The 13,985-nt window shown below is 38.4% G+C and overlaps 1 protein-coding gene across 2 annotated transcripts in view; it reads left to right on the forward strand.

Annotated features, from left to right (window-relative positions):
• The window catches only part of MSH3 (mutS homolog 3), a 117,379-nt gene that overhangs the window by 46,003 nt on the left and 57,391 nt on the right, over positions 1–13,985 (forward strand). For both annotated transcript variants that reach the window (XM_014960528.1, XM_014960527.1), the window contains exons 11-12: positions 7,992–8,076; positions 8,259–8,368. In XM_014960528.1, coding sequence (XP_014816014.1) covers positions 7,992–8,076; positions 8,259–8,368 — 195 coding nt within the window. The remainder of the gene's footprint in view (positions 1–7,991; positions 8,077–8,258; positions 8,369–13,985) is intronic.

Raw genomic sequence — 13,985 nt, forward strand, 5'->3', positions numbered from 1 at the left:
TAAGCTCCTAATCAGAACTGAAAGGATAAAGAGATTTTTTTTTTAAGTGGTGTTTTGTGAAAATCTTTATGAAGTGTGTTTGTCTAGACATTACTATGAGTAATGTAAATGAACATAGAATCATAGAATTGCCCAGGCCGGAAGGGACCTCCAAAGGTCATCTAGTCCGACCCCCCCGCAGTCAGCAGGGACACCCCCAACTAGACCAGGCTGCCCAGGGCCTCGTCGAGCCTCACCTTGAATATCTCCAGGGATGGGGCCTCAACCACCTCCCTGGGCAACCTGTTCCAGTGCTCCACCACCCTCACAGTAAAGAACCCTCTCCTAATCTCCAGTCTAAATCTGTTCCCCTCCAGCTTGAAGCCATTGCCCCTCGTCCTGTCACTGCAGGCCTTTGTAAACAGGTTCTCCCCAGCCTTCCTGTAGGCTCCCTTCAGGTACTGGAAGGCTGCTATTAGGCCTCCCCGGAGCCTCCTCTTCTCCAGGCTGAACAACCCCAGCTCCCTCAGCCTGTCCTCGTAGCAGAGGTGCTCCATCCCCCTGATCATCCTTGTGGCCCTCCTCTGGACCCTCTCCATCAGGTCCATGTCCTTCTTATATTGAGGGCTCCAGACCTGCACACAATACTCCAGGTGAGGTCTCACCAGTGCAGAGTAAAGTGGCAGAATCACCTCTCTGGACCTGCTGGCAACGCTTCTTTTGATGCAGCCCAGGATGTGATTGGCCTTCTGGGCTGCAGCTGCACACTGCCTGCTCATGTCCAGCTTCTCGTCCACCAGAACCCCCAAGTCCCTTTCCTCAGGGCTGCTTTCCAACACCTCACCCCCTAGTTTGTATTGGTGGCGAGGATTGTTCCGGCCCAGGTGCAGAACCTTGCATTTGCTCTTGTTGAACCTCATGAGGTTCACCTGGGCCCACCTCTCCAGCCTGTCCAGGTCCTTTTGGATGACATCCCGTCCCTCTGGTGGATCGACAACACCACACAGCTTGGTATCATCCGCAAACTTGCTGATGGTGCCTTTAATCTCCCTGTCTATATCATTGATAAAAATGTTAAACAGCACCGGTCCCAGCACGGACCCTCGAGGAACACCACTTGTGACTGGTTTCCATCTGGACTTTGAGCCGTTGAGTACTACCCTCTGGATGCGACCATCCAGCCAGTTCCTTATCCACTGAACAGTCCACCCATCAAATCCGTACCCCTCCAATTTGGCAATCAGGATGTTGTGGGGGACCGTGTCAAAGGCCTTACAGAAATCCAGATAGATCACATCCATAGGTTGCCCCTTGTCTACTGACCAAGTCACTTTATCATAGAAGGCCACTAGGTTAGTCAGGCAGGACCTGCCCCTAGTAAAGCCATGTTGGGTGTCCTGGATTACCTCCCTGTCCTTCATGTGCTGCTGCCAAGTGTTTTTGAAAACAAACAAGGTGCAAAAACTGGTGGATACTAGGAGGTAAATTTTAAAGTTTGTTAATCATTATCAGCCATCATATCTCAACCTCAGTTTTACTTTGTGAACAACATTTGGGTTTTTTTTTTACAGCCTTTTAAAAAAGCTAATTTATTTTGCCAGAGGTGTGTAAATAATTTTCTATAGCTCTATAGGAAGTAGGTATTGCTAATGTGTTGTAATGTTTAGACACTACACAGCAGGTCTATTTGAGCTGATGAATCTAATTATCAATTGTAAAGAAAACAGCCCTTTCTGAAAAATGCCTTGAGTTGGCTCAGTGGTAACTAGGAGTCAGGGAACAATCATGCAAAAAGTTCTTGATAGACCATTTGTGCAAAGTTACTACAAAAAAACACAGACATGGAAATAATGTTGTCTTCCCTTAAGTAGTCCCAACACTTAGGCTTATTAGATATGCTCAAATGAGTACTCAAAATTTGTAACAGGTTTATGCATGTGCAATCAAATGAAAATGGAAAGGTATTTCCACTCAAGCATCTTTTTATCCTGTCTTGCACAAGTATAAAAGATTGCTATCTTACCTGGCTTGGATTTGAAACTGTCATTGGGGCTTATTGCATGCTTTAATTAAACAGCTTTATCTGTCATAGATCTTGTGCAAAATATTCTCTTGGTTGTCTCACTATTCCTCTGTCCTGTAGGTAGGCAGGATTTAACAAAGTAAGTCTGCCTCTAAACTGAAACTTAGAGGTATGTCATGTCAGTTGTAGCTAATTTACATGTTGTATGAAATTTTAAAGTTTCAAGGCTTAATTTGAAGGCCTTCCTACATTCCCTTTTTTCCTTTTTTTTTTTTTTTTTTAAATGCAGCAGCATCTAAAAAATTAACTGCAGATTTCAGCTGTAAAAACTTTTTCAATTATCTACTAAAATACTCGGAAATTATAATACCTGGGTTTTCTAAATTTTGGAATGGATTTTCTTCCTTAAGTTGCCCTTCCCCTCTCCATCTTCTAAGCCATCTCCCCTGCCTCATCCCTCAAGGAGCACTCTGATCTGTGGTGTGGTAGCACCGTGGTGTTCCCACTCATCCTCTTTGGTTGGCTTTTTTTTTTTTTTTTTTAAATGCTTGGGTAGTCGGGCAGGAACCGGAGAAATCTTGTGAGAATTTCTGAAGAAGAAAGTGAACTCCAAAGAAATGCCATTCTACGGTGACATTTGTAGAACACTATTGTCACAGTACCCTATACACCATCACACACAGTGATGGGGGAAATACAAAATCCATCTTTCATGTAGAATTAATTCAGTAGCAGAGGAGAAACATCATTACATGAAGGCTTATTTAGCAGCAGTCAGTCACATTTGTAATAGCTGCATCTTAAAATCAAGGGTAATTACAGACAGGGAAGGAAAAGCACTAAATCTTAGAGTTGACATTTGCCTGCTGAAGGTTGTTCTAATGTTCTTTATGTGAATGTATGAGCATCTGAGTGGAAAGGCAGTGAACTACTTGATATCTTGGTGATACACTACGAAGAAGTAAAATACATTCTTTGAGATAACTTTGTTCATGTGTTCAGGAGCTTGGATTCTACTGTATTTCTAAAGCCTTTACTGCTTTGACTACTTGAATTTTACTTGCTGGTTTTAGTGTGTTACATATATTGAAATAGTGAGCCAAATACTGAGGCAAACTCAACTTCAGTATTTTTCCTAATGCCAGTGGAATACTGTCTACATACTGAAAAGGGAAAGCCTTTTAAGCAAATCTTCTGTGATTCTGCAAGAAATAGAAGAGAAATACTTCCATTGCACTGTCAAGCAACTTAAAATTCCTAGGAGAATTCAGGTCAGTGAGCATATACTGATGAGTCAGTGAGCATGAAGTCGGAGTTGTGAGATAGTTTTCATTTTATTAATGCAAGTGACACAGATCTGGATGAAAACGACCTATTTGATAGGAAGAATGACAAAAAAAAAATCCTTACACCTCTGTACCTTCTTGGATAAACACTCTTCTCCCAGCTGAAAAAAAATCCAGCTCAATTTAATAGTAAGTGTAATGAAACATGATGTTAAGTGATAAGGGATCCTCATTAGTGGTGGTGGGGAATAACTGTTAATATTTAGTTGAAGCTAAATAAAGCAAAACAGAAAAAAGAAAAAAGATTTCTGCCATGGGAGGACCTTGGAATATGGCTAGACTTTATTAGAACTCTAGCAGCAAGTAAAAATATATTTAACAGTAAATGATACAAGCTTTTTTTCATCAATGTGTTCTAATACCTTTTACATACTGAGAGACCTTGATTGGCTTTTGACAAAAAGTTGGTACACATTGAAAAATAGTCATTTGCATTGCAGTTGCTGGGGAAATATGTCTTGGTGAATTTTAATTTTACCTACATGTTTTCCAGCATATTGGAGACAGAAGAGACAGACTGTAATTCTTAGATTTTGAACAGTCATAGGTGAATTTAAAAATGTAGGCAATGGAAGAGCCAGGTATCTTTCTGAAGAACGTGAATAGCTTTGGGATTGGAGAACTACGAGCAGTGAAGGTAAAAGACAGAGGCAGAACTGAAAGAGCAGAGGGGAAGGTTAAAATGGCTTTGATGGAGGAGGAGAAAGAGAAAGAATTCAAGGAGAGGAGAAATGTTTGATTTTACCTTATAGTAGGGGTGGAAGGGAGTTGGCAAGATGAAATTAAGAGAGAAGTCAAAATGTAAGTTCTTCAGGTTAAAATGGTGGACATCCTTGAAAACAGAAATTGAGGGAATGGTGTTCATAAGGCTTTTGTACCTCTTAAGTGCTGATAACCTCAAAAACATCATACGTACAAGACTACATAGGTTTGTTTACCCACTCAAGCTGTGAAAAAGCAAGTACTGAAATGATTTTGGGAGGTTTCAAAGTCAGGTCAGGAGCTATAGGGACTGCAAAAGGAAAGGCCTAGTTTTCAGACACTGAGAAAAGGTGCTTAGCAAAGGATTTACCATCTCTTTAGAGACAATAGAAGAGGAGCAGCAGGTGGGACCTCTTGCACTTTGGACATTTGGAACTTGTAGGAGTGCTGAGGCTGTGTGCAAGGAAAACAGGCAGAGAGAGTGCAGACATCAAGGTATAACAAGCTTGCAGGCCCACCCATTGGGGTCATTTCAGCAGAGAAAAAAGGAGTAACTCAGGATAAAAATAATGAAGATTAGTTTTGTTTTTATTAATCCATTCCAGGTCCTTCCATATCTATTCTTGTTCTTTGTTCCATATGTGTCAGTTTCATTTTGTGTGTCTTTTTGTTACTGCTTTTAGCCAGAAGTTTCTAGACTCCTATCACATCAGAGATCCAGAGCAGAAGTTCTAGCCCTGTGGCAATATTCACTAATTAATTTAAAACTGGTTAATTAAATGCAAAACATAGTCTAGGCTTGATGTCCTTCACTGTTTAGACTGTGGTAAATGTCTTTTCATACCTAAAGAAAGCTAATGCTTCTAAGAAATGGAGAGACTTATTTTTCCTCCTTAAAGTTGAATAGGGATTCCCACAAGTGTTGTCTAAATATATAGGTTTGTTCTGTGGTTTATTCACCCTTAGAAATCTCAAAGATATGGACCCTAGAGGTCTGTAAAAGGCAATTGAGCAAAGAAAATCTGCTGCTTAGTAGGCTTTCAATACAGTGCCTTACAGCTTTGCTGGGAAGTTTTTACAGATTTGCAGAATTAAAGTAATTGAAAACTACTGATCTGAATAACATGCATTTACTTAGGCTGGGTTACTGAGTACAAAATTATATATAATATCCCCTTTGGAGAGAATAATGAATAAAGTATAAAAAATTGCCCCTCACTACAAGCTTCTCAGGAGGCAGAATGACCAAGATGATCCAACATCACAATAACATGTAAGAATCAAAGTTTGAGGATGTAGTTTACTGTCTAAAGCAATCATAGTAACCTTTTAATACTCATCGTCAAGTGTGGTTCTACTCTGAAAAGTCATTTTATGAGTAGGAACGTTTTTATCACAAGTAATCCCCCAAAATTTCCTAAATCTTACTAGAAGCTTGTGTTTCTTCTTTTTTTCCCCCTCTTCTTTTTTCTCAGCCCAGATGGCATAATTCTACCTTGCCTTGCTCCTCAGTAGTGGAGCCATTTACGTCTTTTGAGTTTTGTGTTGTTTAAGTACTTGAGACAGTTGCAAGTCTGTTCTTTGAAACTCAGGTCACACTGTCACCTACAGAAGGAATTATGGCATTGTGATCCAGTTGAAGTGATTTTGAAGGGTCATTTTTACTGATGCAGGAGATGGCTGTTAGCAGCATATTAGAATTTCTCACAGGGAATCTGTTGGCACCCTTGCTGCAAAACCAGCACCGACTTAATATTTGTTTACAACCTTCTTCTTATGCCATTTGGTCCCTAAATTCCCTACGAAGAGTCTGTCTTTGTTCACGTTTTTTATCAAGTTCTGATCCCAAGCTGAAGGAAGATGAGGGGGTGGAAGCAAAACATGTTCTGTGCTGTGACATCTGGAATTGTTGGTTGGGCATATACTGCAGTTGATCTTGGCTATTATTCTTAGACTCTAAGCTCTCAATTACCAGGGTTAATAGCAGGGTGGAGTAACTCAGATGAAGCAAGCACCTGGATAATACAAAACATGCATAATTTATAGTGTGAGAACAACTTAAGCATCTCTGATTCTGAAAGAATAGTAAATACACTCTGCAGTGAAGCAGAGTTAGTTGTCTTTATGTATTACCAGAGATCAAGCTTGCTGTGAACAGAATACACTCTGTGTTACATGCTCTGAAGCCAGATGAAGTGGGGAAACACTAGAACCAGTAACCCACAGTCTTGAAACTTGCATATGGGTGACTGAGAGTTGATAGAACAGCCAAAAATGTCCTTTTTACTTTTGGGAAGAGATGGAAAGGCATGGTCCAGCTGGGTTTAAGAAATGAGAGATTTGAATAGTGGCAAATTGAAATGCAGCAAATGGGGGAAACTGCTGTTCAGGTACATCCCAGATGCAGAAGAGGTGCTTTTGGAACAGTGGATAGGATATGTTGTTGATCATAGGGATTGGGAGCCAAGCAGAAATCACTTCTATTTAATTTTTGCCAGCATCAGCAGTTGTGACTGAAGATGATAAAAAGAAGTATTGCTTTGTTGCTTATAATATTGTTTACTTTGGAAAGTGCTGCTGCTTTTGCCTCCAATGTTTTGTTTTGCTGGTCAGCTTTGTTGGTTGCTGTGATAGCACACTAGTGCAGAATAATTATGACTATGGGTACAGTTCTGAGTTGGCTGTACTTCCATATTATCATTGAACTTCTTGAGGGCACTCGGTTGAATCTAATTTTGGTTTTGTTTTTTTTTAAGAAAAAAAGAAACATCTGTGGAAAATACTTCTAATTTGACCCATTATTCAGGAACAAATTTGCTAGCAGGCCCAAACACCTGCATACATTATAAATATATAACATTAGTTTCTGAATATTTCATGTTTCTGAAAGTTATGGTGCTGGTTTTGTTTTTAGTATAGCAATAATGCAGCTGTGTGTGCCTCACGGAAATGTTTGAGCATTTGAGTGCTCCCCCAGAGAGTTTAAAATTGAATGCACTGAAAAAATTTCATGAAAAGTCAAGAAAGCAGTTTTAAATCCTACCCAGCAAGTCATTCTGTTTAGTCTAAGGCAATAAAGAGTGTCCTAGATTTTGTGCAAAGGGCAGTCAGCAGTATGATTAACCTAGACAATCATGACTTGATTTGTCAGAAGCATTTAGTGAGGATCTTGCACTTCACTTCATGGTCCCGACTACCACATGTGGGTGTCTGAAACAAACAATTTTCATATCTAATATGATTACACATCTAATACAATGTTTTTATTAACAATGGTCCTAAACCAACACCACCTTTGGGTTGGTCTTATCCAGTTCTGTTAGGGAGCGTCAAAAAGTTAAGTAATCTTGGTCATGGTTACTTCATGTTAAGAATAAAATCAAATAGTTTAAATATAGCCTCTTTTTATTTTCCTAAATAATTGCAATAGCGGCCTGTTTAAATTGGTAGTAGTGGGAAAAAAAAAGAAAAAAAAAATATATATTTTGATATGCTGTTTTGATGATGAGTTGTACTAAAAGTCTGTTCCACGCAAAGTATTAATTCTTAGGCCTATCTCTTCCTCTAATCCTACAGTGATCATAGCACAATACTAACAAAAGCACATACTTTTTCAATTTCATCATAGACTGAAGAAGGGGTCACTCCTTAAGATTTAGTACATCAGGACGAGAGAACAGGAGGGATTGATTTTATTCTGAGCTTTGTTAGAGTCTTTGTAGGAAACTGGGAAGTGAGTCATAAATCTTGTTTTCCCGAGCAGTAAATCAGAAGAAGTTACTAGTGTTCAGTTCTTTTATTTATTTAAATAGAATTTAATTGTTACCTGAGTATTTTTTTTTAATTTTGCATAACTATTGTCTAATGTAAGAACGTTGACAGTGTTTTATGGTTATGTCTGTGCCCAAATTTAAAATACAACATGAAATTCCTCTCCCCAGCAATTTCAAACGGTTGTCAAGTGAAACTGAGTACATGACAATTAATGGGACAACAATGAAAAATCTGGAAATTTTACAGAATCAGGTAAGGACAAATGTAATATTTTTTTAATAAATGCTGAGATTTTCACAGGTGTTTGACATACTGTTTCCAATGAAGTTAGGTTAAATGAATGGGATCAAACTGAGGGAGGGTCATGTTTTCAGAAGCATAAATGAAAGTTAATCTGGCTTTAACCATTAATTATGGTATTTTTATTATTTTAGACTGATATGAAAACAAAAGGAAGCCTACTCTGGGTCTTGGATCATACTAAAACTTCCTTTGGACGTCGAAGATTGAAGAAATGGGTAACCCAGCCCCTCATGAAGTCCAGGTGAGACAGTTCTTTATCAAGGGTTAAATCTGTAAAATTATGTTCTTGAGTATATCCAGTGTATTTATTTTTCTTGAAGACCTGAGGTCCATAGTACAGTTTACACAGGAAATTATACGGTAGAAGCTGTGGACGTTATATATAGGTTTGAAAGAGTTAAACTACTGTGTTTGAGCACAGAAGGTCTAAGTAGTTGGGAGCAGTAGCTTTGGAGCAAGTTAGAAATTCCTATGAAGTAATCAGATTGGCTACCATTCTAATTCAGTATCCTTTTTAGACAATGGATGAGCATTACATGCTATTGGATCATGTTTTACTCCTAAACTTGCCAGTTAATGTTTGATGTCTTTCTTGCTTTATTTACATCCTCAGCGTATTTAAGCAGTGGATGTTTCTGTTATCCCTGTATACAGTGGATTATATATGAAAGAATGATGATTGTTTCGTCACTCCTGTATTTTGAGATCTGCTTTATTTATTTGTACTTCAGAAATGCTTTATTTTGTAATACAGTCATGCTTGTTTTTACTTGTCTCTGTCTTGAAAATGGACTCTATCTTTTTTTGATTTCTCTTTGCAGGCTTTATTGGAGTGTTGTACTTGAATATGTAGTAAATATCAGTATTGAGTAGATGGAATGTTTGTGGCCTACATTTTAATTTTTTTGATGTGTTCCTTTGAATATGCATTCCCTGAGCGTTGTCAATGTAGGGTTTACTCAATTGTCACTTTGTTCACTTCAGCTGTAGCATACAGAAAATCCTTTGGGTTTGGTTCTGTAAAATAATCTTCCCTCTGTTCTACTTTTGTAAATGTATTTAAAAGTTTTTATTTTTATTAATTTTTATTAATTTTAAGTAGCGTGGTATACCACTGTTGCAGCGTCTTGCTGTTGTTGGTAATTTACAAACGTTTCTACAGAAATATTTTTTTTTCCCTTGATTAAATTTAATATGTTAAAGCACTATTCTTTTGAAGCATCACTGCTTAATTTTCTTATTGGCCTTTTTGTAAGGATCTTTTCTCAGTTGTGTAAGAAAACTATTTTTTCCCCTCCTTTTTTGTTAATTTAGAATAGTAGAGGCCTTTTTCATTTGTAGGAGCAATACTGATTAGACTTTTTCACACTGCAGTTTCTAATAGGGATTAAATAAGTTGATTTCAGTATGCCTTCTTATTTTTTTTTAATTCTTCCAATAATTACCTTTTATGTATCTTACCCACTTCGAAAAGGCTTTTGATGTAACCATCCTAGATAGTATTAGACTTTATAGAAGCTGATTAGGTTCTTGATGTGCACCGTAAAAGCATATAGATAGAATTTCTGGGCCACTTTATGGGAATAAATGGAAATAAATTAGTTTATTTCGTTTCCTGCTCTTGAGGCACCTTGTGACCTTTTGGGAATTGTTTGTGAAGTTGCCGGTGGGGGGCGCCAGAGCACAGGCTGTGGTGCGGTGTGGTGGCAGCACTGAGGATGGGGGCCTGAAAAGGAGCGCCTTGAACCATTTTGCTCCCAAATGATCACCTTTGTGATGCAGCAGGTGAAATACCATTCAACAGTGCAATAGACAATGTTCTTACCTAGACCCAGAGGGTAGAAAGCTGCTTACCTGAGGACCTCAGGGCTTCTTTCTTAACCAGTATATTAGCTTAAATTCTCCCTTCTCTCAGTGCAGAACCAGCTTTGCAAGTTTGCAATTTTGGTTTCTTCTCTTTCTCCTTTGCTCTTTGCTACTTCTAGAGATTGATACTTCCCTTTCTCAGCCTTCTTTCTCAGTATGGAAGGAAGTTCCATGGTTGGAGATGACAGTATTCCTCAGTTGAAGCTAAAAAGGCGATTTTGTTTCTGTCTATTTCTCCTTTTCTGACTCTAAGTTTGTAATTTCATGTATTTGGTGCATCAGACATTTCAGCAGTATTGTTTCCAGTAATGCACACAAATGCACTTAGAGAACAATCTGTAATTGCAATTCACCTATGCCTCCTGTGATGTTTTCAGAGAAAGTAAGATTTCTGCACTGAATCTTTTCCAGTCAGTAGGTAGATGCATTTGCCTTGGTGTATCAAAAAGTGAGAGGGTGTAATTATTGCTTTATGCCTTATAGCTGAAAATCACTTGGGATGATGGCTAAATTTCCAGGGGAGAAAACATAGACTAGGTTGAATAAAGGTAGAATGTGTACAGCCAGCTCATTTAGGCAAACTTGAAGATATCCATTAGATCATCGGTGATGTAATACATTTAGAGACTAACAAGGAAAGGTTTTTAGCGTTAGGCATGTGTGATTTGACCAAGGAAAAAAAAAAAAGGCCTAACAAAGGAAGGTGTAATGACCTCACTTATTCACCTATGTATACAAAGATGATGACATAAGACTATATGAGTCATTGAGGGCTAAGCCCTTTAGGAGGAATCAGAAAAGTCACTGTTTTTTGTAGGAGTCTTTGTGGATTACCGAAGTGTGATCTTGCCTTGCCTATCTTGCCTTTGGAATCTAAGTTCCATGGAGTGCCCTTCTGGCCTAACTTCTGTAAGGGGAGCAGAAAGAAAATGAAAGCTGAGTTGATTGGAACATTTTTGACTGAATGAAATGTGCTGTTTTCCTGTTGAGCAATGGAGTTTCAGCGGAAGAAAGAGTAGAGCTATGTATTGTCATATTACCAACAGTAAAAGGGCTAAGGATTGGTCTCAGGACACAGTGTTGTAACACGATGTGATCTTTGTATGGCTACAAAATTTAAATTATTTTTTTCCTTAATGTAAAATTAATCCCAGAACCTGTGAAGTTGATGTGAAACAGTCATTGCTTTTTGAATAGCTGCAGGGAGAAGAGAAAGAGAAGTTTAACATAGGCCTGGTTAAGCAAACCTAGATCTGGTTTGCTTCTTTCTTGTTTTGTGGTTGCATATTATGGGTATGTTTTCCTATGGTGATGGTATAAAAGAAAGTGCAACGATGTTGTTGCACTGCATGGGGACCATCTGAAGCCTCATCTTTTTAGAACATGTCTTTCCTTGTCTCTCTGTTATATCAATGGCTACTTTCTCCTACCTTCATATTTGCATCTCTCTTTCCTGTTTTCTAAGTGTTATGACTGGATCCAAGCTACAGCAATGCTCTTTGCCGAGTTCAAGCAGAGTAGAAAACTGTGGAACAAATACTACATCCTTTTCCTTATTGAGTATAAATTTATATCTGTGCCTTGGTCAGTTGGTTCTTGCATAATTTGTGGGAAATTTGTTTCCTTGAGATCAAACACCTTCTTTGACCTTGTCAAGTTTGGCTGAAATTGAACAAAGAGTCCAAAACCGAAAAAAGCAGATGAGTAGCATAATTATATGAAGGTTTATTATTTCCATATTAGATCACGCTGCAAAGCTAATAAAGCGGTGACTAGATGCTTAAAGTAGAATTTGAGATAAATGATGGATGTATCATACCGAGCAATTTATAGCCACTGTAGAGGAATATATGTAGAATTCCATTTCTGTGCAGAGAACTCTGTGGCCTGTATGTATAGAAAGCATTGCATAAGAGATTTTTATTTTTTTTTTCCCTCTCCTAGTCTATTCCTGGAGAGGTAGAATATCTTTTAAATATCAGTGGGTGGACATGATGAAGTGTCATTTCTAGTACTGAAGCCAGGGAGAGGGTAGGGACTTTGCTATCTGCTAAGTGGAAGATAACCTGGAAAATGCCTGTGTTTGCCTTTGTTGCAAAAGTGCTTCGTTTATGAGTTATAAGAGTATCTGGTACAAAATTTTTAAAGTTTAGGCATGGAGGATGGATAGCTGGAAGCGATAAAATGTGTGTGATATGAACATGCTAGTTTGTAAAGTGCTGTCTCTTTCTTTGGAGCAATATCTTGTGGTTTTTGAGGGTGTTCATGGTTTGAAATAGCTTGAAGAGACTGATTGATCAACAAATACCTAACTTGTATTTCTTTCATATTCTGTTGGTTCTCTTAATTTTTTAGTATATTATGAATGATGTGCAGAAGTTAATGTAATGAGGTTAATTGTAAGATTATGGAGAGCAGAATGCCCTAAATACAGAGTTTGGAAGTCATGCAACTTCCAGAAAGGAAAGCTTGCTCAAGGCTTTGGGGTGAATAGGCTTTGCCCTTATCAGTCTGTGTTGAAATAGGAAAAAAACAACACCCACAGCCATGCACAAAACTTCACATCCATGTTTTGGGGATACAGGTCAGTTTTGGTGCACCACAAGTCACAGAATATGCTTAGTGTACCAGCATAAGCATGGAGCAAAAAATTAAAAGCTCCTAACTTAACATAGAGTGCCATATGAAGAGTGCTGATCAAAGATTTCATCAATGTCTTAGGTCTCTGCTGTAACAGCGAACTTGTGAGATAAAAGTGGGCAATTCCCACCTCACCTGGATGCCCACGTCCCTCTCCTGCTTTCTGTGCAGACTCTGGGCCGCTGGGAAGGGGTAGCCAGCACAAGGCTTGGTGTTTCTCAGCTCTCCCAGAGCAGTGCTGGGACCAGCACCCTGTGGTATCTCCTCTGCCAGGGCACTGGGAAAGGGCTGAGGACAGAGGAGTCTCTCTTAATTATTACAGACCATTAATAGAAGTTCAGAAGCATGGAATTAGTTAAAAAGTGTTCCAGACCACATCAAATAGATGTTTAAAGATCAAGGAAGGAGGAAAAATGGTATGTATTTAGAGAGTTTCCAGAAACATTTTAACCTTTGCAGGCTAGAAAAACCAAATTTTTAATTACCCTGCAAAAACAGGATTTCAGTTTTTGTTTCTTGTGATTCTAGTAGCCTTTGTGCCCCATTTTCCAATTCTGGATGAGATGATGCTTTTATGAGGCTGAATTGAAGCCTTGTAGGAAAGTAGTAATAATTGCTATTAGTCTGAATATACTTTGCCTGCGAGATCATAGAATCACCGCAGCTTTAGCAAATTCAAAACTGCAGACAGCTGCTTATCTACCACTAAAGAAGAGAAACAGCATAAACTGGTATTACTAATGCAACATGACTTCTATTTGGAAGATATGTACTGTAAAACTGGGAAGAAGAGTGTCCCTTTATAGTGATGTTGGCAACAACTTGTCTTTCCTAATATAAAAATAGCTTGTTCTTAATCCTCTCGCTTCAAATGTATTAAGAGCTGTTTTATTTATACTTTTATACACAAATTATAAAGGAAAGTCTTTCAAGTTTGACTTTGTCAAACATTGTTCCCTTAATTAAGATATCTGGACAGTAGAACAAACTACCTAAAAGTCTTCAAAGAAACCCATTTTAATTCTGAGTTAAACTGGTTGCCATTTAATGCTATTGTCATCCAGAGCTGGACTAGAATCTTTTGCAGCAGTGATTTAGGCATAAAATCCACCCATCCTACAGCAGAATTTCACCAGCTAAATTTTCCTCCTAAGAATAAAGATTTTATAGCATCAGTGCCAATATAAAATGCACAAATGCAGGTTACAGCATACGCGTGAGATCTCAAAATTGTCATAGTAAAGAAAAAGATTGCAGCATCATCATATGTGTTCATTCATTTTTGCTGGCTGTGTTTTGATACCCTTGAATGCTGTGTCTAACTCCTTATAAATGTAGTAATCAGGCATTCA

This window comes from Calidris pugnax, unplaced genomic scaffold, assembly GCF_001431845.1.
Source record: "Calidris pugnax isolate Ruff unplaced genomic scaffold, ASM143184v1 scaffold326, whole genome shotgun sequence".
Classification (NCBI taxonomy): domain Eukaryota; kingdom Metazoa; phylum Chordata; class Aves; order Charadriiformes; family Scolopacidae; genus Calidris; species Calidris pugnax.